General features: G+C 56.9%; 1 protein-coding gene across 1 annotated transcript in view; it reads left to right on the forward strand.

Moving 5' to 3' along the window:
* The window catches only part of LOC123356543 (acid-sensing ion channel 2), a 1,100,900-nt gene that overhangs the window by 1,061,220 nt on the left and 12,908 nt on the right, over nt 1-26,772 (forward strand). The window contains exons 7-8 of the mRNA XM_044999896.1: nt 560-651; nt 19,190-19,269. Coding sequence (XP_044855831.1) covers nt 560-651; nt 19,190-19,269 — 172 coding nt within the window. The remainder of the gene's footprint in view (nt 1-559; nt 652-19,189; nt 19,270-26,772) is intronic.

The following is a 26,772-nucleotide window of genomic DNA, read 5'->3' on the forward strand; positions in this document are numbered from 1 at the left end:
GGTAGCTGTCACGACGTGAAAACCACGCCTTTTACTGCAGCGAAGACATCTTTCTGTGGTGTGGGCACAGCCCGTATGAACCTGAGATCTAGAGGGCGGATGGGTGGAATTAGCAGTTTGGTGCATCAAAGAAAGAGTTAGACTCTCCCTCTCTCCTGCGGTGCCCAGGATCAGTATGGAGGCACTGGCAGTGATTCCATGTGTTAAGGGTCCTTGTGTCGCCTGCCATTCTAAGCAGGCCCTCCCTGCAGGAGAAAGATGAAATCAGGACCAGGTGTCTCTTTCTAAAAAATATGCACTTGCTCAACTACAAGATTTGGGCTTGATGCAGGAATCTCTGGCGAGGTTAAGCAGGAGATCAGACTGGATGGTCATGATGGCTCCTTCTGGCTTTAAAATCTCTGAATTTCAGCTTGCGTTGGTGGAGCTGCCAAGGCCTCCGCAGAGAAAGCAGCAGGGACAACAGGAGAAAGCAAACTAATCCCACTTCATTTCCTGTGACAAAGCAAATGCAGTGGCCGGGGGTTGGTGTTCTGATGGCTTTGTCCTGTTTCTACAGAGAGAATATTCTCGTGCTGGATATATTTTTTGAAGCACTCAACTATGAGACAATTGAGCAGAAGAAAGCATACGAAGTGGCAGCTTTACTTGGTAAGTGAAGATCTTACCGTACGAATTTCTGCCTTTGTGTATGGGTGTGGGTGGGTGCAGGGGTGGGTGTGCAGTATAGATGGTGGTGTGCAGGTGGGCGTGCAGGCTGAGGGTGTGCACAGTTTGCTTTTTAACGGCCTGGGAAATGACCCAGTGGTCTTGGAGAACTGGCAAAGTAACCGCACCTGCTCTTCCATCATGGTCTGTGAAGGGGTTCACTCACTGCGTGTGCGCCTCCTTGTGGCTGGGTCTGGGAATTAGCTCTTGCCCCATCTGGCGCCCCTTTCCATCAGTTGCTTGCACTGTGGCCCTTCTCTCTCACACTGCACTGTGGCCCCCTCTTGGGCACTCGGCCCTCCGGCTAGATCACTATGTAGTCCCACACCCCACCCCGCCCCGCCCTGCCCTTCCAGGGTAACAAAGCCCCACCAGACAAGCTATCTGGATGCCGTCTCGGGCAGTCTTCTGCTCGACTCCCGGCGTGGTGACACTTTCCCAGCGGCTGGTAGGGGAACCCAGGCCCACCTGCTGCTCCGGGATCCAGCCCAGGCACCCTGCGACTAGCACCCTAGATCTGCTCAGTCTCAGACCCTGTTGCTGTTTCCCTGGGCTCCTTCCTACCCTCCTCTCTGTTCCCTTGCCTATCTCTGGGCTTGCCAGCAGAGCTTCCTCTGCTCCCCATAGTTACTCCACCCCTCTCGGCCTCTAGCCCGACTCTCCAGTCCAGGGCAGGACCCCAGCGTTTACGCTCCCCCTGGACCTCCTCCTTGTCCCTGGCCAACTCCCTTTCCCTGTAAGGAGCAACTGCAGCCCCTTCCCTGCCACCCCCGCCTTCTCTCACTTCCTGGCTTTATCATCCGAGCCCAGCTCCTCCCCCCAGCCGGGCTTCCTCTGCCATTAGCGCCCTGGCTCTCCTCCCAGTGCAGCATCGAAGGTGAATTGGTCCCAGCTGGACCCCATTAACCCACCCCTGGACACCCACTCACGTGGCCTGAAATCCATTCCTGGCTTTCCTGCCACCACCCAGTGGGTGCCTGGCCCGGGCCGGGGAGCAAACCCCGCAGGAGAGTGGAACCAAAGCTAGTCCAGGCCTTGGCCAGCTAAGGTCAGAACGAGACCAGTCCCCGAGGAACAGGGCGCTACCTTATTCAGACCCCCTGGGACACGTGGCTGCCTCAGCCCGGTGTGCGGAGCGGCACAGGGAGTTGGCAAGGCGCTGGGATGCTGTGTGCTCCCGGGTGCTGGCTGCACTGCGGCCCCAGTCATTCGTGACTGGAGATTGTTCCTCTTTAGGAGCCTGTGCATGCCTGGGTGGGTCCCAGTCCAGTTCTTAGGGAAACCCTTGTCCTAATCTGCATGAATTGTCCGCCCAGGCAGAGAGGCCAGGGCTGAATGGGAGTGAAGTGCAGTGGTGCGGGCAGCTTGCCCGGCTCCTGCCCAGGCGGTGCCCATTCTGTCCAGAAATCCTGGACTTCAGTCTCCAGGGCTGGCAGCCCAGTGCCTTTCACCTGGGCTGAATTCATTCTACCTTTCCCGCCACCACAGCTGTGACCCTGGGCCCCTTCACTCTGTGGTACTGAGCTCATCTGGGGTAGCAGACAGAGCACTGGCCTGGGACGCGGGAGCCCTGGAGTCCCTTCTCTGCTCCGCTACAGAGCGTTCGGCACGACCTTGGGCAAATCCTTTAGTCTCTCTGTGCTATATCGTGAGAATTCCAGCCCTGCCCTGCCACACCGGGCGGGTTAGGAGGTGCTCAGATATCGCAGTGCCAGGGTCATAGATAGAAGGGAAGTGCTCCGTATTGTCTCTGTTTTCCGATGCACCATATAGCTAGTCAGCTGGTGTCCAGGGATCCACCACCTGCCTCTCACGTAGCATTGGGTTATAAGGGCCTGATTTGGCACCAACACTTCAATCTCGGCAGCTAAGTTTGTCTCTTTAAATGAAGAGAGACACTCGGAGGTTAAATCTCCCAGAGGAAGGAAACAAATTGAAACTGGAGACTGGCTGCAAACTCGGATGGGGGTTGGGCTGCGGGAGAGAGGGGGGGAGCTTACCCACTTGAATTCACCTGTTGGCATCTGATTCCATTCCCATCCCTCGGTGAATCCCTTTAATTCTGGTTATTACAGCTCCCAGCTCCTTCAATTACAGGCAAGAGCCAGGACAGAATCGAGCGCTACATTTCTTTTAACCCTGTCTGGCTTCTCGGAAGCAGACAGGTGGCTTTGTGCCCCGCCCGGGGGTTGCTGCTCAGAGCTGAAGTCCGATGCCACACAATTCGGGGCTGTTCGAGAGAGGCCCAGGGTGGGGTGTACAGCGAGTCGGCAGCATGGTGGGGGAGGATTCGGACTGGGGATGCAGGGTTGCTGCGGGTCAGGTCCGAGTTGCGAGGGCAGAGCTGTGTGTGTGTGACGCTAGCAGAGCAGGCGCTTAGCCCTGGCTGGGGCTTTTGAGTCCGTTGGTTTAATACACTTTGAACTCACCTGCCGTTCCAGTTTAATCCCGTGGCTTTGGACGCTCCGGTCGCAGGCCGCGGGGCGAGGGCGGCAGTTGTTGTCAGTGTTTCTCTGCAAACACTGAAATGAGTGGCAGGGCCTGGAATCTGCTCTCTGTGTTGTTCCAGCCAGACAAGTGAGAGGAACTGGATTAAACCAAATATTTGCTGTCGACAAACGTCCTCTTGGTCTTTGCAGCCCTAATGCTAATGCATTGCCTCAGAGGAATCAGCCCTGCCAAAAACCGCCTGGCTGCAGTAACGCTCCTGCTGTAACCTCCCAGCGCCCCACAGCTCCTCAGGCAGTGTCTGCTGGGACCTACCCGTCCCCCTCTGCACCTAGAGAGCAGGGACCTGCCTCTCCCTTGCCCCAGGCACCCCATAGAGCAGGGGTCTCCCCCCCGCATCCTGGGGCATTGCCCACAGCAGGGACCAACCCCTCCCCAAGCCATGGGCATTGCACAGAGCAGCGATCTACCCGCTCCCACCCGTCGGGAATAAGGGCCCATCTGAGTCTGGACTCCAGCAGGATCTGGAGACTCAGTGCGGGAAATGGGTCATGGTCCTGGCTGGCTCCTGTCAGCTGCAGGAGCCAGCCCCAGTGCCCAGCCGTGCAGGAAGCCGGAGCAGGGCGACACCTGCCGTTGTAGGGTGCCGGGGAGTCTCCCGGGCAGGCAGCGCTGACAGCAAATCACTTTATTCGGTTTATTACAAGCCAGCAGAGGCGGGGGATGGGGGAGCCTGAAACATGCAGGCAAGAGACCTGTCATGTCTCTGAGCCCGGCGACGTGCCGCTAACGAGCGCCATGAACCCTAATTGAAGTCATGAGCGCTGCCTTGGGGAGGGACGGCTCACTGGCAGCAGGGCACTGCCGGGCCGGGCGTGGGCTGCGAAGCCCACCCGGCCTGTCCCCGCTCATGGTGCCCAAGCCGGGTCCGTTAGGGACTGGGCAAGGGACCGGTGACAAAGGAGCATGGGCGGAGAGCTGGCCCCTCCTGACCGGCTGAGCCGTTCGGGCCGGCGTGACGGCCATGGAGGTGCTCGGCCAGGGAGGCTCAGACGTCTGCATATGGCGGGTCACAGCCTAGCTCAGAGGTTGTCTCCTGGCTGTGCCCTCACCCCACGCAGACACACTCACAGCCCCCACCCTCCACACACAGGGCCACTCACAGCCCCCACCCCACACAGGACCATACACAACCCACGCCCCCACCCCACACAGGGTCACTCACAGCCCCCGCCCCCACCCCACACAGGGTCACTCACAGCCCCCACCCTACACAGGGACACTCACAGCCCGTGCCCCCATCCTGGTCACTCAAAGCCCATGCCTCACATAGGGTCGTGTATGGCCTGCACCCTTTCCGACCCGGAGCTCATGCACAACCCATGTCTCCTCCCCACCATAGCTCATGCCCCCTCCTCACTTGGGGCTCATGCACAGCTCACTGCCAACAGACGGGTCACATGCAACCCACCCCACCTCCCCACCCAGAGATCACCAGACCTTTCAACCGGCAAACCTGCCAAGGCGTGGCACCGGCCATGGCAACGTGATGGTGGTGGGCGGCCCAGGCGGAGGGGTGGGGCCAAGGGATTCAGAGTGTGGGAGGGAGCTCCGGGCTGGGGCAGGGGGTTGAGATGCAGAAGGGGGGTACGGGATTTGGGCTGGGGGTGCAGGCTCTGGTTTGGGCCTGGGGATGAGGGGTTTGGAGTGCAGGAGGGGTCTCTGGGTTTGGGGGGCTCAGGGCTGGGGGAGGGGTTGGAGCACAGGGTTGGGGTGCAGGGTTGGGGTACAGGCGTACCTCGGGCAGCTCCCAGTCAGTGGCGCAGTGGGGCTAAGGCAGACTCCCTGCCTGTCCTGGCTCTGCGCTGCACCCCGGAATTAGCCAGCAGGTCCGGCTCCTAGGCGGAGGCTCCGTGCGCTGCTTTCACCTGCAGGCACCGCCCCTCCAGCTCCCATTGGCTACAGTTCCCAGCCAATGGGAGTGCAGAGCCAGTGCTCGGGGCGGGGGCAGCATGAGGAGCCCCGTGCCATCCCCCCACCCCTCGCACCTAGGAGCTGAACCTGCTGGCTGCTTCCAGGACGCAGCGCAGAGCCAGGACAGGTAGGGATCCTGCCTTAGATCCGCCAACTGGGCCTTTAAAAGTCCGGTCGGCGGTGCTGACCGGAGCCACCAGGGTCCCTTTTCGACCGGGCCTTCTGGTCGAAAACTGCCTGCCTGGCGACCCTATTCGGGCTCCGAGTCTCACCGGGGGTCACCCGTTCATTTCCAGATCAGGAGGAAATGTCCTTCAGTCTATTTTTTTGGGGGGGCGGGGGAGGATGCTCTGAGTCAGAGGCATTGTGTCCCCTCTCTGCACCAGAGTGGGGGGCACACGCTGAGCTGCAGTGACCGTGTCCTGCTGGGTGGGCTGGGTGCTGAGCTGCACCCCTACATTCAGCAGAGCCATGACAGCTCGGGTGCCTGCTCCTCGCTCCTTTCACCAGCGTGAGGGGCCAGCCACAGCCCTCGGACCTGCTCCAATGGGCCGCACTGAAATCTCCGCCTTTGAGCAGGCCAAGGGCTAGTCCCATCCTGGCTGTGGCTTTCCTTGGCTCCGAGTTACCCCCCTGCCACCCCGAGCCCCCTGCCACCCGCCTTTGTGTTTCTCCGCAGTGGGTTTTCCTGCAGCCGGGCTGCTCTCCTGTTGCTTTGATGAAAGCGCTGCTTCATTTGTGTTTGTCAAATCTCTCTCGCACACGGGCGCTTGTCATTTCAAGCCCCCGTCCCCCCTTTCCCAAGCTTTTTCCCCCCTGGGCCGGCGCATTTAGGCTGCTGTGCATCGGATTGTTCCCATCCCGAACTCATGAAGGCAACAGACACAGAGATCGGTGACAAAGACAAGCGGCTACACGTTTGGGGCAGGCACCAGGGGCGCCCGTCCCTGCCCCTCGGGTGGAGTATGGATCAGACACGGGGACCCACTTCGCGTAGACCTGGCCTTCCCATGCCGTTCTTCTTTGGCAATCACCCACGGGGGTCTTCTCTGAGTGATCTCAGACCTGCATGCGGACGATAGCTCACATCCTTAAATTCGTCACCATGGGGCCCAACTTACGCTGAGGCCGCATTCTCGCCTCCTGTGGATTGCTCGTTCCATGGCCTCCGTTAGGGAAATATCTAAACACTTCGCCCTCGCTTTGGCGGGCGGCAGTGTGGATTAGTGTTAGAGCAGGGGACAGGGACTCGGAAACATGGGGTCAAATTCCAGCTCTGCCACTAGTCTGCTGGGTGGCCTTGGGCAAGTCCTGTCACCTCCCCGTGCCTCAGTTTCCCCCTCTGTAAAAATGGGGACAGTGATCTTGACTTGCTTGGCAAAGTGCCTGGAGATCTAAGGAGGGTAAGAGCTGGGTGTTATTATTAGGATTTTGGCCTGAAGTCACCCAGGAAATCTATAGTAGCCGTGGAACTTGATGGTTGGTCTTCCACATCCTAACCACTGAACACCCAGCCTCTTGTATGGGCATTGTTGTGCCGACCTTAATCACTTACAGAGATTTTCCTGGGGCCCTCTCCATTAAATCTGCCCTCTCTCTGGAGCCACAAGGCAGCGCTGCATCTTGCCGCTCTGCGCCTAAATGAAAATAAACTCGGTGTCGGAGTCAGTCCGAGGGAGCTCGCCCTGGGCAGAATGACGTGAAACCCCGATCGATGGTGTTGCCTCCATGCCATCGCTGAGCCACGGCGAAGAGCGGAGCCCTGCTTCGAATGGGGTTTGCTGCTCACTGAACTACACAGAGCCGGATAATTTCATTACGTTTGCTCAAGTTCAGTCAGAAATCACAAACAGGGCGTAAAATATTCCTGGAACTGAAGTGGGGGCAGCCGCTTTGATATGAGAGGAAGAGGGAGAACCAGATTCGTCTCGTCAGTGAAAAAACAGTGTTGGAAGTGGGGTTACTCCAGATTTATGCCAGCACTACTGAGACCAGTTTGACCCTAAGTCTGCTGAAGTCCGGGGAGTTACTCTGGATTTACTCCGTGGTAGTCGATGTCTGGCCCTAACTCCATTGAAATGAGGGGGAGGGCGATTTTAGATCTATAGCCACTGCCCCCCTGCAATGCCTAATAGGACTCAACAGTTCTGGAGCACCAAGCCAGAGCAAACCCTTCACAACCAGTGACTAGTGCGCCCTGTGAAGTGGGTGTGGAGATGCAGCGGGATTATTGTATTTACCACTAGTTTCCAGCTACCTCTGCAGTGGGACACAGCCGCTGTTTCCTACAGCACCCGGCAGCCACACAAACCGGTTCAGCACGAGAGGTGAGTGCAATTACCATGTTCATTGACAAGAGCTCTGGGTACTTGCTCAAGTCAGAGCTAGCGCAGACCAGACCCCTGAAGCCAGTAGCTGCTCCCTTACAAGGATACGGGGGGATCTTTAAGGAGCACACACGCGGCAGAGCTGTTTCACTTTGCCACCGGCAGACAGCACCTGAACTAGCAGCGCCAGCTACTGCAGCCCCCAAAGCCCTGACGCTTCCTTGGATGTCCCCCATGAAGCTGCTTATTCAGCAAGAGCTCCAGGCTCCGGCACAGGGTGCCGTGGTGACGTGGCTGTCGGGAGCGGCTAGAATCAGTGGCATTGTTGGTGAATTTTGTGGCTTTGCTCATCTCCGTCGCACTCATCTAAGGCTCCTTTTATAAACTGGAATCTCTCTGCTGTATTGTCACCGTTTTTCTAAGGGATTCCAATCCCCCCATGTCCCACCTGCCAACGTGTCAGGCCAGGGATTCTCATCGCTCCCTCCCACCCCCGTACTCTCTCCTACTCCCACGTCTCTCTTTGCTGAGGCTGCCGCGGAGCCAGCACCCAGCACAGGCTGTCTGTTTGCTGCCCACACTTAGCTTGCTACGTCCCCAGTACAGGGCCAAACCAGAGAGCGAGGCTGGGAGTAGAATCTGCTTTGATACAAAAATCCTCTGGTAAATAGCAACCACGGCAAAGTCAAATGATGCAAGCCCAGCCAGAGATGAGTGGCTCTCCATATGTCTCCTGTGTATGCAAAGTCCTCCTTTCTAAACACATGTAGACCACACATACCCCATCCAATGATCCAGTGTGTATTTATGAATCCAGCTCCCATGTTTCTGGAGAGGCAGACGGCTAGAGTGCGTCTCTTGGGCAGTTTTCAGGAGGATCTGAAAGGTCAGCATGTCACAGGCTGAAACGTGAGCTGGAAAAAGTGGCGGCTTGACAGCCGAAGGCAGGCAGCTGTGCCCAGGGAGGTCTCCATCACCCCCCGTTAAAGTCCTGTGCCAAGAACAAATGCTGAAGCTAAGCTGGCAGGTTTGACCTCAATTTCCTGAACAGAATGCACAATTTGTCACCCCCGCGGTGTCTCGCCTAATGAATTACCTTTGCATCCAAGCCGTGGAAGTCTCTGTTCCCAGCAGATGGGTCCCTCCCACAATCATTCTGCAAAGGGAAGAACGCCGGGGCCCAAAGACAATTCGAAGAGAGGAGGAGAGCCCAGAAACCCTGCACAGGCAGCAGAGCAGGACGGGCGTGATGCGAGCTGGTCAGCTCAGTGTTCGAAGGTCCAGCTGTAGCATGTAAACTCCATGGAGCTAGAGGCCTGCCAGCCGCAAAGCAGAAGTGAGGGTGGCCTGGTATGGGGGGGTTGTCACTTTTGTGACGAGGGCAGGGCTGGCCTTATGGATGGGTGCTGTGGGCAACCGCCCAGGGTGCCGTGGTCAGGGGGGCGCTGTGGTCACACACACACACACACACACAGCCAGCCCAAGGCCCCTTTAACCCTGAGGGCTAGGCCCAGAGCTGGGGAGGGGCAGGGCTGGGAGCGCCCTAGCCGGAGGCTCCCACCATGCGCCAGGCTCCAGCTGCTAGTTCTGGCCAGGCAGGTATGGGACTTTCTCTTCCCCAGCACGGGCTGTTCCCGGGGCCAACTCAGACCCACCTCAGTGAACCTCTCCCAGCTGCAGGAAGCTCTTTGGCTGCTGGCTGGGCGCCCAGCTCTGAAGGCAGTGCCGCCAGCAGCAGCAGTGTGGACGTAAGGGTGGCAATATTGTGACCCCCCCATGACAGCCTTGCGACCCCCCCCCCCCAACCACCTTTTGGGTCAGGACCCCCTCGGTTACAACACTGTGAAATTTCAGATTTAAATATCGGAAACCGCAAAATTTAAGATTTTTAAAATCCTCTGACCGTGAAATTTACCAAAATGGATTGTGCATTTGGTAGGGCCCTACATGTCATGTTCCTGTGCGTAATAGGAGTGGGGGAAGGCTTGTGAACTTAAAACATCGAGGTCTTGCCTGTGGAGTGCGGATGCTAGAGATCACAAGAGTAGAGGTTTGGCCTGGTGCTGGTCATAGGTTGGTTGCTGCTCTCCACCCCAGAGGCGGCTACAGTCCGGTGGAGCAGTACGGGTAGTGCAGAGGCAGCTTGCACCGGGCTCCTTTTGGGCTGAAAGCTTCTGGACAAATCTAAATGATTAATGTGAGGTTGATGGACTCAATGCTGCCAGCGCTGGGCAAGATCTTATCCGCTACCCATCTGTTAGCGTCTGGCACAGCGGGAAGGGAAGGCACTGCCTGGGGGCTCTGCCAGGAGGGACCTTCATCCATGCAGGATGTCTCCCATCACTCTGTCATGAATTCTGTGACTGGCTAGAGACAGACAGGCAAGCTGTGCTCGGCCAGAAGGGCAGTTACTGCACAGCAGGGGCTAGCAGATGGCCAGAGGCAAGCTTGGAGTGAGGGAGTTCACGGTCCAGCGAGAGGTGTGCAGGGTGCCTGCTCCAGAGGAAGCTGAAGGAAGCATTCATCAGTCACAGGAGCGTAAAGGGGCTTCTCAGACCGGCGTCTGGGCCCAGAACTCCAGCCTGGTATTGCTCTGATGCCAGAACATCTGGCCTGGCCTGGCCAGAATGCGGGGAGCAAGAACACGAGAGTGGAGAATGGTTCTGCCGGCTCGCGGCTGAGAACTACTATACAATGGTACGGTGAGAGGTTTGGGAGATGCTAGGGCCCATGGTGTGGTGCTGAGGGTGGGCTGGCTACCTGCTCTCCCCATGTCCTCACTGCAGGAGGGCGGGCTCGCCAGCCCTGAGGGCGCATTAGCTACTTTTCGTAAGAAATCTCAGCACTCTCTCCTCTCTTTCTCTCTGTTTGGGATCCCTGGGATGAAAGCCACTGTCTGCGTGTGACCGATGGCTGCCTCTGTGGCTAGTGTACCTTGTAACAGTATTGTGTTTTCCTTAGAAGTCTGTACAAAGACCAGGGCCGGCTCCAGGCACCAGCCGAGCAAGCTCCTGCTTGGGGCAGCAGATTCTAAGAGGCGGCGTTCCCTCCAATCCTTTTTTTTTTTTGCTTCGCCGCTTTGGCCGTCCCACGTTTTTTTTTCTTTTTTCTTTTTGGTTCGCCACTACGGCCGCCCTGTAGGGGGCAGCGGCGCAGAGGAGGGGAGCGCCCTGCTGGGAGCGGGCTGCACCCTCCGTCTCCCCAGCTGGTGCCAGGTCTGTAGTAATCACGGCAGCCCAGGTCCTTCCCTCCCAGCCGACCGGCAGGCCCCCTTCTCTCCCCCCGCCTCCCCTCTGCTGCCTGGGGCATGTCTGCAGCGCCAGGAGTCCCCCTGCACCCACGCTCCAGCCGCCCTGCACAGGATTTTTTGGCTCTGCTGCTCCGGCCGCCCCGCAGGTGGGTATTTTTTTGCTTGGGGCAGCAAAAAAGCCAGAGCCGGCCCTGGCAAAGACCTCATTCCTAGGGGAAAAGGTGACTGATCTGGGCTGTGCCGGCTGCATTAGTCATTCCGGTCGGCACTGGGCACAGGCATTTTTCTTCTGACCTCACAACCAGGAGCATTTTCCTGGCATCCACCCTGGGACCTTCCTCTGCCGTCAGAGGGCTGGCCTCCTTTGTGGGCTCCGTGTGATGAACTTCTGGAGGTGGCTTCTCTCTGGGTCGCGCATCTTCACCTGCTCCGCGTGAGGGGTTGAATGTGCGAGATGGGGCAAGGCTCCTAAATGCAAAGTGTATTTGTGCCTTCAGGTCAGCTTCTGGGGCCCACCGAGCCCTGCTCCGAATGTCAGCCGGGGCCGGTGGCAGAGGGATAGTTAGTGAGGATAATACTTGCTCATAAAGCACTGAATTAAAAACATTCCCTCGGCTCATATGGATCATCAAACACCCATTGCATGTGAGCTCCCTGTGGTCGTGGCCCCATAGCCTGCCCCCCACTGCCAGCACACCCGATCATACAACGCCGTTATAAACAAGCAACGGTGTGGCCGTACGGGGATGGAAAAACAAGAAGCATTCGTTCCTGCTAGGCCATTAGCCAAGAGGCCAACCAAAGCTTGGCCAAAGCAATTGGTCTTACAGTGCACCGTGAAGTTCACCATGGACCATCAGGAGACAGCAGATTCCAATGGCGCAGACTCACCACTGAGAGTTTAACCCTGGGAAATGCTACTGGCCCAGCAGATCATTATTGCTGCAGTTGGACACAGGCGGCTCCAGCTGCTTGTGCTCCCCTGAGAGGATGCTCAGGCAGGAAGACGACTTCCTGGGCCATCTGAGAGCCATAGAACACAGAGGAGAAGGATTTTACTCAAGATATTTCCTCCTCTCCAAGAAGAAAGGAAGTGGAATCTCAGACAGCTAAAGGACTTCATCCACTGCTTGAGCTTCAGAATAACCCTGGCTTCTGTAATCCCCTTGTTAAACACTGGTGGTGACTGGTTCACAGCTGTTGATTTAAAGGATGCTTGTGTCCATGTAGTCAAGTATCAGAGGGGTAGCCGTGTTAGTCTGGTTCTGTAGAAGCAGCAAAGAGTCCTGTGGCACCTTATAGACTAACAGACGTTTTGCAGCATGAGCTTTCGTGGGTGAATACCCACTTCTTCGGATGCAAGTAGAGTGCACTGCTTGCATCCGAAGAAGTGGGTATTCACCCACGAAAGCTCATGCTGCAAAACGTCTGTTAGTCTATAAGGTGCCACAGGATTCTTTGCTGTGTCCAGGTAGACATTCACCCGGCACACAGGAGGTCCCTACAGTTTTCTGTGGGCCTAGACCTTACCAATGCAGAGTACCCCCCGTTCAGTCTCTCGACGGCACCCAAGGTATTCCTGAAGGTGTTATTGGTAGTGGCAGTGTTCCCCTTCCGTGACAACTGGCCCCTCGCAGCGAAGTCATGCCAAGAAGTATGGATAACAACCTCGCCCCTGCCCAGATCTTAGCTGCATGCTTAGCTCCTGTGCAGATTATAGGCTTTATTAGAGCAACCCTATAGTCAATCCGAGCCAAAGCATACCCGACTAAGGACAGATTCCAGGCTCTGAAGGAGCTCTCGGACAATAATATGAACCTGCCTCGTCCTCCTCAGTCACATGGCCTGGTGTATATATCCAACACCCTTCGCAGGGCTCCAGCTGTGATTCCTGCAAGTGTGGCTGTCTGGACAAGCCAGTCTCACTCCCCCACAGGGTACGTGTGTGCAGCAAGTGGCCATGAAGCTCTGAGCCCAGGTCACCAGACCAAAGCTCGCTGAGCTTATCGTAGACTCATAGAATCTCAGGGCTGGAAGGGACCTCAGGAGGTATCTAGTCCAAGCCCCTGCTCAAAGCAGGACCAATCCCCTGACAGATTTTTGCCCCAGATCCCTAAATGGACCCCTCAAGGATTGAACTCACAACCCTGGGTTTAGCAGGCCAATGCTCAACCCCCTGAGTTATTCCTCCCCCCCCGCCCATTATGCTGCAGTGCTAAAAAAAGCTGTGTAAACGTTACGGCTCAGGCTGGAGATGGGGCCCTGAAGCCTAAGGAGTGGGGTGGGCTTCGCAGCCCGAGCTCTGGTCCAAGGCACAACTTAAAAGCACGGTCTACGCGGCCCCACAAGTCTGAGTCTGTCGCTCCAAGCTCAGAGGCTCCCTGCTGCTGGCTGTCCAGGCAGACCCACAGAGTTCTGACTTCACGCAGCTGGTGGGAAAACAGGGAGGCAGTGTGCCGGGGGGGAGGAAAAGGGAAGGGGAAGAGACTGATTACACACACCTCTCAACAAGGGTGGGGACCCATGTGGGTGAACATGTAGCACAGGGTACTTGGACCCACTTGCACATAAACCTTCTGGAGCTGCATGTGGTACATGAAGCCTTCACATGGTTCCTACCTTTCGCTCCGTCCTTGCCCGTTCAGGCCATGTAAGGCAGTTTATTACATCAACAGACATGGAGGTGTGAGGTCCACCCATCTCTCTCCATGTCCGGAACTGGTGCACTCACCACCACATCACCCCCTTGGCAGTACCTAGGTTTGGTTTTAGTTTGGTCTTGCACCCCTTCGGCAGCACATCTTCACAGGGTGCAGAACACCGTGGCAGACAGCCTCCAGGACCATGAATGAGAAGACCAGAGCATCTTTCAGCACTGCGGATTCCCACTGCAGGATCCCGTTGCATCTCAAGAGAACAAGAAAAGCCCAATGTCCTGCTCCAGTGAGGCTCCAGGCCAGAGTTCCGGAGGGGATACATTTCTAGGACAGTCGTTGGAACCACTGATGTACACATTTTCCACTGTCACTCTCTTTCATCGACTCCTGCGGGAGATCAACAAGTTGGAGCATTGATGAGCATAGTTGCTCCCCGGTGGCCAGTGCAGCTCTGGTTCCCCAGCATTCTCCAGATGTTCTCATGGCCATGTTCTGCTCTTCCCAGGCTCACTGACTCGGGACAAAGGCAAGATCCGCCCACCAACCTTGCATCCTTCCATCTAACAACATGGTATCCGGATGGGTGGCAAACCTAGAAGGGTCATGCTCGGAGGCAGTACATCCATCCTTGGCAGCAACAGAAAAGACTCCAAGAGAAAATGCTACCCAGCAAAATGGAAAAGATTTCCTAGCTGGTGCTGGCATCATCGGACTTACAGAGCATGAAATCCTTCAGGAAATCTAAACTGTTTGTCTCCTTTGCCAAACGCATAGGAGGGGAAGCCATGTCCCCACAGAGACTTTCCAAATGGATTTCAGGTTGCATCCTAGTTGGCTACGAGTTAGCAGCTACCCCTCCTCCACGAGTTGTGAGGGCCCACTCAGCCAGAGCTACACCAGTAGCCTCTCTTCCAGATGCCCCTCTTCTGATTTGCAGAGCGGCAACGTGAGGCTCTGTCAATACTTTTGCAAGCTTGTACAGCGGACACGTCCTTCAGCAGAGCAGTCCTCCAGTCTGTGATCTAGCCGAGGTCCTTGCAGCCGCCTCCTCAGTGAATGCTGCTTGTGAGTCACCTCAAGTCACATACACATAGAAACTCAAAGAAGAAAGCAAGGTTACTTACCTTTTACAGTAACTGGAGTTCCTTGAGATGTGTGGTCCCCATAGGTGCTCCACTTCCTGCCCTCCTTCCTCTCTGCGGCTGATCCTCGCTGGTTTGCAGTAGAGAAGGAACTGGAGAGATGGTCAGTCCGCACAGCCTCTTATATCCGTGGATCGGAGCACGAGGAGAAGGGCGCCAATGCGGACTAACACACTGCTAGTGAAAATCTTACGGTCTCAAACGCATGGAGCGCACACGCACCGCGAGTAGAATGCACGCAGAGACCATGGCTCTGGAAGAACTCCAGTTACTACACAAGGTAAACAGCGGCCTTCCCCACGACATCTCCAGGCCTAGGGAAGTGGATCAGAAGTAGAGTCCTGGCAATGCAAACAGAAGCAGGGAGCACGTGGACAATGAAAGGCTGGTCTGAGCGGCAGCTTCAGCCCCACTGACAGTGATGGGGAGGGCGACTATTTTGGAAAAGGGCAAAACTTCTCAAGCTCAGATGCAGAAATCAGAAGTTCAGGGGAACTCTTTCAAAGAAGCCCTGGTATCCCGGGACTTGTGATGAAATCGCAGGAATGGTTTTACGGACAGTGGGACTGCACGAGCCAGTTGTCTCGTCAGCTCCCAGACGGACGTGAGCAGGAAGCCTACTGGAGGGACGACTGAAGTGCCTCCTGTCGTGAATGCAGAGCCCATATGGTCTCCCCAGTCAGTGGCTACTTCTGTGGCCAAGTCAGCGCCCCGGGGGTTCAAGAGATACTCCGAAGAGAATAGACAGGCCTGAGGGCTCCCAGCAAGGCACCCAGCGGGCAGGACACCAGAGCCAGGAGCGACAGCGAGGAACTGAGGAGACGTTACAAGAATCGTTCTCAAACGAGTGTTCGAATGATTCCTTCCCCCATAGCTTTGTCAGAGCCACGAGCCTCAGCTAGGGTGAAAGCGATGTTATTCCTGGCCCCTCCGTCTCCTCGGAGCAGCCGTGACCTGAGAGGTACCTGGCCAGGAACCAAGTGGTCCTTCCTTAGAGGTTTTTAAAGTCAGGCTTGACAAAGCCCTGGCTGGGATGATTTAGTTGGGGTTGGTCCTGCTTTGAGCAGGGGGTTGGACTAGATGGCCTCCTGAGGTCTCTTCCAACCCCGATATTCTATGATTCTATGAAGTGGGACCGGGGAAGGATCCAGAGTCAGGTTGGCGGGCAGCTGGCTTTAGGGGTGTGGGGAGTAGATTCTAGTACTCTGGGATGGGTGGGCCCAGCTCCAGAGCGGGAGGCAGAGAAGGCTGTAAGGCAAGAGGATGGGAGGAACCACCAGGGGCAGGGAGGAAGCATTTCCAATGCCCTGTGTTGCCCTGCAACAGCAACGCTGGCGGAACATGCCGTTGGGCGCTGGGCTGCGATATTATAGATGATGTTTCTCTACTAAACTAATACGGCGTGTTCTGTTCACGGATGCTTTACTCCTGCAGCTGAGTGACAGATTGGGAACATACAGTCAAATTACCTCCAGCTGCATCCCTCTGCTTCCTGTGTATTTCCAGCAAATACATTAATGGGGAAGGTGAATAATCAGTTATCCACTTTGCCTCATACTTAGTGGATGAATCTCTCCTGGGTACCAGCAATGGAAGAACTACAGGAAAGGAGCCCGTATCCATGATTACAGATACAGTGGTTCACCGTGACCCAATGTTCTTGCACAAGAGCTATTTATTGCTAAGCATATTGGTGTCTCTGCCTGTGACGGCAGCTGCTGGGGAACATTGTTTTCCCAGGGTAACTTACCGGGAAAATGATCAGTTTGCGGCTTCGTCGGAGGCTTGTTTGGGCTAGCTTTGATGCTCATGCAGCAGAAGGTGAACCAGGACACTCCCCTAAGTGACAGAACACACTGCTTTGAAAGCCAGGAAGATGATAGCGGTAACTATTAAGCCATTCGCTGTCAAGATGAAGCGAAATCTGCGTAACGCTCATTCGCGTAATGTTAACAATTGGACGCTGTTCTCACCCACTCTGGGCCCAGCTGCAAACTGCGCCCCCTCCCCTGCCCAGCCCAGCCGCTGGAGTAGAAAACAGAGCAAGGGAGATTTCGCATGGGGGCTGCCTGTGCCGATCACACCTGCCTTTATTGGCTGCTTTAGGTAATTGTGCTTCCAGCTGCTGGGCCCTCACCTTCGCTAGCGGTTAATATCGTTTCTATTATTTTTGGCACTTTGCAGAGACACAAGCACTGATCTGATTGGCTAAGGCCCTTCTCTAGTCCCCCTCCCTGTGGTATCTGAGCACCTCACATTCTTTAGCCTCCCAGCACCCCGATGAGGCTGGGCCGTGCTGGGGAACGGCAACACAGAGAGACTAAGTGACATGCCCCGGGTTACACAGGCAGACTGTTGCAGAGCAGGGAGCTGAACGCTGGGTTCTTAGGTCCCAGGCTACCCCCCTAACCACTAGACCATCTGTCCTCAGCTGGGGGAAAGGGGTGGGAGAAACTGGTGAAAATCTTTTTCATGGAAATTAGTGGGAACATTTCTGACCCGTTGGGTCACGTGACTTTGCACCCAGCTACACTTTCATGTTTTGCCACGTTCGGGGGGACTGAACCTGCCCAAAGCCCTTTGGCAGGAAGAGGCGCCCTTGTGAATTCTGGCATGTTGCCGCAGAAGGAAAGGCTGCCTCCTCCTGGCCGGATGGCGAGAGCTCAGAGCACGTGTAGCACACGTGTAACACCATGTACTTAGCCCTGCCAGTGCTCTTGCACGTGAGTCATGGAAATCTCACTGCCCCCATTTTGGCCACAGGCAAACTGAGCTCAGAGTCGTGCCTGAGTTCTTGCAAGTCTGTGGCCGTATTTAAAACCCACATCTCTTGCATCTCTGCCCATTGCAGCATCCAGACAAGAGCGGATGCAATAGTCAGTCCCATGCAGAGTTACTCTGGGCTGGTTCCAATCAGGCTGTGTGATGCAATGCCCGAAATGCCCAGCCTGGTTAGGGACATCGATTGCTGGTGGCCTGGGGGGGGAAAAGTGGGAGTCCAGTAGGGAAACCTCCTCCATTTGCAAAGGAAAAAGAAGTCAAACAGAAATGAAACTGCAAGAGCAGAGGTGAGTTGGAGTCTTTGCTTTAGTAGAAGCACAATGGGACTGTTTGGCTCTTTTCCCACAACTTGACCTTAGGTGACTGGACAAACCCAGAGGGTGGCACTCCCGGAAACTCCCCAGGCACCCTCTCTGCCTCCAGTCCCTAAGCTGTGGAAATGCTTAGCCCAGGCTCAGCTCAGCGTGGAAATGCTCGCCCCGGGCTCAGCTCAGCGTGGCTGCTAGGTCTTTGGGAGGATTGCAGATCCTGAAGCCCTTTCCTCTGCTGTTACTGTCTCTCTCCACGTCTTCTAAGTAACTGACTAGAACCTACTGACCCTGCAGCCTTGGAAGTGACTCAGGCTGGATGCTAATAAGGGTCCGTTGACAGACTGATGCATTAGTTGATGCGATACTCATGCGGGCTGTCGTCACTGAGCTCGGATGCTGGATCCATGCAAGGCTAGGCAGCTGGTAAGGGCAGGCGGGCAGAGAGCGATGCTGTGGGGCTTTCTGGAACATCAGGGCTCTGTTCTTGACAGGATTCAGGGCTGCAGCCAGGGCTCCTGACCAGTGACATGGGTGAGGCAGTAGGCTACAAAGCCCTTTGTTTCTAGGGGCAAAGGCAGCCTGCTGCAGTGGCCTATATGACATGTTGTCAGTCGAGGTCTCCGCGCTCAGGTACCCGCAGTGCAGTCGTCCCCTTTGCTAGCCAGTGGGCAAAAGAACCTGAAAAACCAGGGCTTGCAAAGCGCTGCCAGAGAAAACCTTTTATGACGCACAACAGCAGGGTCTACAAAACACAGGCCCTGTTCTGGAGCACCACCTGCTGGCGCCGTAGCTATTTACCTATATACCGGCAGTGCGCACTCCTGTGACGAGAGCTAGAAAGAAAGTGGGCCGCCGGGACTGCATGCCATCTCTAGAAGGTGACTTTCCCAGGGCAGGGGTAGGAGGCAGCATGCCCGTCGCTTGTTCATTTCTGTAAGGGCACAGGAGTTCCACCTGCAGGTCTGTCAGCCTGCACCACACCCCCTTCAACGTGTGGAAGGAGAGGTTCAGTTGCTTGTTTGTTTAGGAGCATTTTCCCTCCAGTCAATGTCTGTTGTAATATTTCCCCATGCCCTGCCCCAGCCGTCCCTACCGCCATCTCTACCTGCACTGTCACACGACGCGCAGCCCCGTCGACAAGTCACTGGAAACCACTTCCTACCCGGGGAGTTGTTCCATCGTTTCGTTCCTTCCCTCGTCCCCGGCAACCAGCAGGCGAAGGTTTGAAAACCGCTGGGCTCCCCTGCGGGCCACAATGCGCCCGATCCTTCCTCACTAGCGTGATGTGGCGTTTCCCTAGTAAAGGTAGCTTTTTTCTCATCTCAGCGCCTGCCGACTGGGGCAAGAAGCCCCGCTCGTGCTGCGAGTGCCACTGCAATATCGCGTCACCGTCACGGCAGCCTCAGGGGAAACCTTGACGGAGAGCGCGGTGGAAATCCTGGCTTTGTGTCTCCCGGGATTTCATTCTTAGCCAGCAGAGAAAGGCGCTGATTGATGCTCAGAAAATCCCAGATAGGACATAACTGATGGGTCCCCATCCACACGTTTCTTTGACAGCATGTGAGTAAAACAAGCTCTTTTCTTTCCCCAGGTGACATTGGCGGTCAGATGGGATTGTTTATTGGTGCTAGTATCCTTACAGTACTAGAGCTCTTTGATTATATTTACGAGGTAAGATCTCCCCTTCTGTGTGCCTCATCCCACCGCTAGGCAGCGTGAGTGCCATGTGATTGAGGGAGCCCGGGCGCTGGGAACTCTGCCCAGCGGACGGACCCCCCAGCCAGGCTTGGGTGCAGGGGAACAGCTAGCGAGAGCCCCAGCGGTGTTGCCGCCCAGGTGCTTGTAGTTTGGCTGAGATTCGCTCCTGTTCGGAAGCTTTGTCTCAGGGGGTGACGCTCCCCCTGCCGCCCCCTCCCTTCACCGCTTTGTGCCTTTCTCTGCATAACATCATCACCAGCTTTGAAAGTGTCTTGAACTAATCCGCAGCTGCGGAGAGGCGGGAAGTTGGGCCATTCTGCAGCTCTGAGCCGGACGCGGTTGGGTTGGCTTGGGCCAGCATGGATTCGTGCTAGGTCTACCCGGGGCAGCCGTCTCTACGCCTCCATCAGGGAGGCCGGGTCCTCGGTCCTCCCATGGAATGGCCATCCCTGAAGCAGGCAGCTCCCTAGGGGCCTCGGAACTGATCGACCGGATCAGAACCAATGCCCTGTCTCCGGCAATGGTTGGTCCCAGCTGCTTCCCAGGAAGGTGCAAAATCTGCCATAATGGGAAATTATGGAATAACCAAGCCCTGGGGGGAGTTCCTTCCTGACCCCCACTTCAGTTTCCACCCTGAAGCAGGAGGGTTATGTCCCTTGTGTAGTTTAACTCATCTCGTGTAAATGACACATCACGTCAGTGCTGATGATCAAACCAAGAGCAAGGGGCAGCATTGCACCGACGTTTGTAACCCTGGTGCCCATCGCCTCCCTGCTTCCTGGTCCCAAAATAGCGCTGGCTGGTTGTGTGCCAGATGTGCTGTCCAGCAGCTCAGCGCTCTGGGGATGCAGTCGCGGTGCAGCAGGAAGGGGCCTGCTCCCCTAAGTATCAATAGCATTGGCAAGCGCGGTCTGCAGCCGTGAACACGCTGAGGGAGTGCTCCTCCCCGGCGCCCTGCCCCAGCACGGCTGTGCCAGTACCGTCCCCTCTTCTGTCCCTCAACGCACTCTCCCTCCACAGCTCCTCTCGCTTCCTCTCCTCCGCAGCGTGACAGACTCAGCCGCCCCGACCCGCACGGGAGCCATCGCTGCCTGAGCAGGCCTCAGCACCTCTGCCTGCTCCGTGTGTGCCATCCCTCCATGGGCGCAGGCTGCCTGCTAGCTCTGTTCCCCCAGTGCCAAACCCCACGCAGAGCCACAGGCCTCTCCTCTCCTGCACCACACGCACATCCACACATCCATGCCCCCCTCACCCCACCCCGGCAAGGCGCTCAGCTGGGTGAGGCTGGCCTGCCTGCCATGCCCAGCTGCCAGAAGATACATGCTTTGTGCACCCCAAACCCAGGAGAATGGCACCCCGGCTCCCCGCAACAGCTAATGATAGTGCTTTGCCTCTCTCTAGCATTTTCCACCCGAGGACCTCAAAGCACTCTCAAATCATTAGCGACTTTAGACTCACATCCGAGAGAATGGCATTAGCCCCACTTTACAGATGGGGAAACTGAGGCATGGGGAAGGGACATGACCTACTCACTGTCACACAGCAGGGGTGTAGCAGAGCTGGGGGGAGACCTCAGAAGCCCCAATCCCCAGGACCATCTCTCAGCTACGACACCACACTCAGGAGAGGAACGGAAGACGTTTCAGTAGGGGGCGGGGTGGGTTAATGGAGTGGAGGCAGCGGGGTTCAGAGGGAACAGCCACAAGGGGGAATGGAGAGAGCAAAGATTTGTGGGGAGGGAGAGCTCAGTGCTTTGAGCAGTGGCCTGCTAAACCCAGGGTTGTGAGCTCAATCCCTGAGGGGGCCATTTAGGGATCGGGGGCAAAGATCTGTCTGGGGGTTGAACTAGATGAGGTCCCTTCCAACCTTGGTAATCTATAAATGGGAGTCTCTCCAGGCAGGTGGAGGAGAGGGAGGGGAGCCGGCCTTGCTCTGAGGCAGGACTGGGAAGGGATCCGGGCCTGCCTAGAGCAGCCTCTTCCTCCAGCTGCCCCCTCGGTCAATGTTTCCGTCAACCAGACATGGGGGCAGATGGAAAAAACAAGCTTTGTCCTGCCCCACCTGGCTGGGTCATGGGCCTGCCCAGGGAAAGGGGCTATGGAAGCTTCTCCCCACCATTCAACCCAGGCCTTGTTTACCACCGGCTGAGCACTAGGTTAACAGTTGCTGCTGGGCCGGGTACTTGCCTCTGAGGACCCTGCTCTTCGCAGCAGCTGGGGGCATAAAGCAGAGCCCCAGATGCTCAGAGTCTTGACAAAAGTCCTCCCCTCCGCCCCATAAAAGTTTCCTGGCTGCCCAAGGCACCATGGTCACCAGCTGTTCCCAGGCCAGGACAGAACTTGGGAATAGAGCCCGGGGGGTGGGGAAGAAATGGACAAACATTGACTGAAAAGTGCAGTGTCGGGGCAGCTGAACGTATTCGCCCACTTGACAACCATGAGCCGTAAGGCTGCCCCATAAAAGTCTGCTCGTGTTGGGAGCATCAAACCAAAATGTTTCCTTCCGACCCTCGGCCACTTGGACAACAGCAAGTGAAAGATTCACAAGATGGCGGCAGCAGCTTCCCCTGGAAGCTTCAACCCCGTGGGGAGGGCTGGTGGGACCGGGCTCCAATTCCCTTCCCGGCCTGGGGGCATGGAGGGATTCGAACGTGTGCTCCCCCCGTGCCAGGGCAGCACCTTAGGGTATGGGACGCTTGTGTCCCGGGCTGGCTCGCGCTCTCCTCATGAAGCTGTCCCACCTTTCATAGAGAATGAAACTGCTGTTGGAGATGGGACTTGAATTTGGGTCTTCCTCATCCTGGGGCAGTGCCCTGAGCACCAGGCCAAGCCACTGTCATCATGGGCGGCGAGTCTAAGAGGCCAGGGGAGGCTCAGCCTCCCCAAACGGGATGCGGCACCAGCCCGCCATCTTTGGAGCGCTGCTGCCGAAAGGGCGGCCAGGCCGTCCCCCCACCTGCACTCTGCCCCGAGGCCCTGCTCCCGCTCGTCCTCTTCCCCCGTGGCCCTGCCCACGCTGCTCCTCTTCCCTCTTCCCCCGTCCTGAGGTCCTGCCCGTGCTCTGCCTTTTCCCTGAGGACCCCCAGGTCCGCTGCTCGCGCCTCTCCAATCCCTCCCCCAAGGCAACCCTGCCCGCTGGGAAACGACGGCCAGGTGGCCTCGAGGGAGGGGGTGAGGAGGCGCAAGCAGCGGGTGGGGGGGCTTCGGGGCTGGGCTTTGGGATGGAGCAGGGGGCGGGCCACGGGCCAGGCACCAGGGGCCCCTCCCACTTCTAGGGAGCTTCCAGTGCGCACGCCCAGCCTCCCCAAAGGCGGGAGTCACGCGCTGCCCATGACTGGCATCGTGAACAACCAGGACTTGCAGCTGGATATGGCGGCCGATGGTCATTGGGCCAGGGACAGCGAGTGCCCAGGGGGGATGAGCACCCTGCCCTGTTATCCCAGGCTTGCTGCAGGCCGCGGTTGTGAGGAGCTGGGACCGGGGGGAGGTTGTTGACACAGTACAGAGTGCAGCGTTGTCCTCTCAAGAATCCCGGCCTTAGAAAAGGCTTCCGGGCCCTACAGCACCAGGGTGGAAACACGCTAGCCAGATCGGTGGCATTTGCTTTCCACTTGGCACAGCTAACGCCACTGAGGTTTGGAAATATGTTGCCGTACAAATTCATCCGGACGAGGGCACGGTGAGCGGGAACCTCCGGTCCTGATGGAAATCAAATCCACCGACGTGCAGCGGCGCGTTTGGTACCTTCGCTGCTTCCCTTTCCCTGACCGGGTCCCTCACAACCTGCATGGAGGGAACCCCTGCGATGGCCCCTGTCATGGAGCTGCTGGTCTTCTCTGATCGCTGCAAGGAGTGTGTGTGGGGGGGAGAACTGAGAGATTTGAAGGATTGGACAGGAAATCAAGGCTCACAGGGGTGACTTGCAGCCCCCCATCCCTGCCAGTCAGCACTCCACTGCCGACAGGCGGCTCCTTGCTTAATTCTAACAGCGCCTTCACTGGCACATGCGGCACCAGTTGGCGCACGCTCCTCGCCGGGCACACAGATGCCTGGCAGAGCCTGCGGTGTGAATACCTGCCATTGCCACAAGGTCATGCCCCTGCTGATGCCGTTCACCTCTAATCCCCCCCGCCCCCATATCTTTTACACTGTCCCAGAGCTTAAATTCTCATTGAATATTTCCTGGAGCCCATAATGGGCCCCCCCCCCCCCCGCACCATTCTCCGCAGGGCATGCTGGGACTCAGGGCTTCAGCCCTGCAGCTCACACCCAGGTTCGGGACTCCAGCCTTCAGCCGCAGGGCTCCACGGACCCCCTGAAACCAGCTTGTGGATCCCCAGAGGGCCGCAGACCCCCGGTTGAGAACCGCAACAGCGTCAGGCTGGAGTCAATGTTTGAAAATACTTACCAGAGCTCCGCTCCAGACAGCTCCGGCTGACTTTAAGCCCTGCGCTTTCCTTTGTGCAAGAGGCTCTTAGGGAGCAGAGAGCGAAATCAAAATAAACGTCTTTGTGCCCTGGGGTTTTCGCCTCCCAGTCACTGGTTCTAATCCAGCCTCAGGTGAGAGTGAGGAGCAGCTGCCATTGGCTGGCCCTTTCCGTCAGTAATCTCCAAGTACTGTACATCAGAGGCCCACCGAGTTCCACTTTGTGTGATTTCTTTTAATGGGGGGAAAAACACTAACCAAGATTCCCCCTTGGCATCACTTCTCCCCTCCTTCACCCTCTCTGTTTGTTCTAGTGAATATTGTGCCGAATCAACAGCACTGGAGCCCAAATCCAATATCATTGGAGCAGGGCAGGGGATTTATTCAAGGTCACCCAGCAGCAGAGCCAGGAACAGACTGGGTCCCAGGCGAGTGCTCTCTCCGCCAGTTCACACTGCCTTGAAGATGAAGTTTCTGTCTGGTTCCCCACAGGCAAGCAGCCACCTTGTTCCAGAGAGAAGATGGGTTTGTGATTGTAACCCAGGCCTGGGAGTCAGGACACCTGGCTTCTATTCACGGTTCTGCCATAGACCCGCTGGGCACATCACTCGATGGCTCAGTCTGACTTATGAACACCTGCAGAGGGAGCTGAAATCGCGGTGTGAACATGCCACACACGTGCAAAGCGTTGTTCTTATCACAGCACCTGGCCCTGCTCAGTGTCCCACTGCCCAGCAGATGCCAAGGATTATTGCAGGCCATGGCAAGGCTCCTGGATGGGGGGGAAGCCCCATCTGGGGCGGGATCAAGGATTTTGGACTCCGGGGCTGTCGATCCAGCACGCAGCCCACTAGAACAAACAAAGGGAGAGGCTGGAGGGGGCCGAAGCGACTCAAAGGGAGAATCTTGGCTGGTTTCTTTCATTAAAAGAAATAAGCAAAAGCAGAATCCGCTGAGCCATGAAATATACCGGAGTGTATGTGCAGCATCCAGAAACAGTGGCTGGGTCAGCATGGAGCAGCTCTCTGCAATGAGGGGAATATTGTTTCATGTCTCGGCCTGCGATGAGCGCGTCCCCTTTTTAATATCACTGGTGCCTCGGTTGAATCGGTTGACTCGGCCAGGCAGAAAACGACTGCCTTTTTTTCACAGGAAGTGCAATTTGTGCTGCAAGTGAAAGAAGTGGAGAGAAGTCCAGACACTCAGGTGGGGAGGTTGAGGTTTGATATTTCATCCACCCCGAGGGCCTAATGGAGCCACATATAACATCCTCCGCATCACGTCCATGTATTTAAAATCGGAACCAAACCACCAGGTGCATCAGGTCTGGAACGTTTCAGCGAGAGGTCGGGGTGGTGGGTCTCAGCTGTGACCCCTCTGCCAGGGCGTGAGCGGGGTCTGGAAGGAGCTCACATGCCAGCGGCTCCATCACCAGGGTGATGAGCGTGGGACAAGTGATCCCACTACTGAATGCCACCCAGCACGGCTGGCACTTCTCCGCCCTCTCAGCAGCGGGCTCAGAGGCTGGGTGGGCCATGAAGACTCAGCTCCCTGCTCCCTGCTCCAGGGGTGTCTGTTCAGCACCGGGACACATTCATGGAGGAAGCCAGCCCAGGTGGTGCTCAGCAGTCGCACCTGCCATCCGTGGAAGCACCCTGCAAGGATCGGTCGGGGCTCTGTGCAAAGGAGAGGGGCTCAATCTCATCATCCGTGTTTTACAGATGGAGACAAAGTGGGCTCAGAGGGTCAAGTGACTGTCCCAGGAGCAGCTCTCTGCAGTGAGGGGAATATTGTTTCATGTCTCTGCCTGCGATGAGCGCGTCCCCTTTTTAATATCACTGGTGCCTCGGTTGAATTGGTTGACTCGGCCAGGCAGAAAATGACTGGGATAGAACCCAGGTGTCCTAATGCCTCATCTGGGCCCCGCCCAGTCCAGTCAGACACCAACATGTCCCCTGGTGCAGAGCTTTAACTCCCCACTACCCCGAGCCCCCCATGTTTCACAGCCTCAGCACCACCCAGGAACAGAGCATCTGCCTGTGTCGCCAGCTCCTAAGAGCAGCGAATGAGCCGGGCTGTGGGGCCGCGTCGCGGTGGTTTCAGTTTCCACTTCGCTAGCGTGCAGACTGGTGGGAGAGACGCTTCCTCCCATGAGCCGGCTCAGAGCAAAGCACCAGGCCGGCCTGCACGTGCTGGGCACTCATGCTGCCTCAGCCGGACAAACGTGATATTTCCTAGGGGCCAGGCCCAGGCTGGCCTTAGTGAACACAGCAGAGGGAGGCATTGAAACTTCTGGTTCCCTACATGTTCCATCCTTCCCACGCCCTCACTGCTGCCTTCCTTTCGTCCCGTCTTCCTCCACGGCCCTTGGAGCAATGCCCTGCCCCCCGTGAGCTCTCCAGCCTCTGCACTTCCGCATGCACCTGCATCGTGCCCTGCCGCCCAAGGGGGCACCCACTGCTTTGCGCCCAAGAGACAAAGTGGGCCCCTGGCTCCATCCTGCTGTGGGGCACTGACGCTGGGAGATCGTTTCCACCCCCAGCCATGCCAGTTCACACGGCAGCCTTTACATGGGGGCAGCTGGGCTTCATTCCGGAGTCTCCCCCACTCCGCCACCCCGTCCTTTGGAACTCGACCGCCTCTTCCACCTCCTCTCCACAGGGGGGCAGTGTAGTCCTGGGGTGGGGGATGCCGGGGTGGGAGCCAGATGTCCTGGGTTCTAGTCCCAGCTCTGCTGTGGCTTCTTTGCCTGACATGAGGGGAACTCCCCCGGTACAGCGGGCCAACACGAACCCGCAAACCAGGCCTTTGTCATGCATAGGCCTCATACTGATTTCACCCAAGCATGCGCACAGCTCCCCTTGAGCGCAGGGTGAGGTTCAAGTCAGGGCACGGGCCTCAGTTTCCCTCTGCCGTGAAATAGGGATAATGATACCCACTTTACAAAGCATGTTGCTGATATGTTCACACCACACAGCACGAATCCAAGCAGGCTGACTTATGTCCAGACCTGCTGTGGGACAAATGGGGTCTCTCCCCTGGCCATGGGTG

This window comes from Mauremys mutica, chromosome 25 (assembly GCF_020497125.1).
Source record: "Mauremys mutica isolate MM-2020 ecotype Southern chromosome 25, ASM2049712v1, whole genome shotgun sequence".
NCBI classification, from domain to species: domain Eukaryota; kingdom Metazoa; phylum Chordata; order Testudines; family Geoemydidae; genus Mauremys; species Mauremys mutica.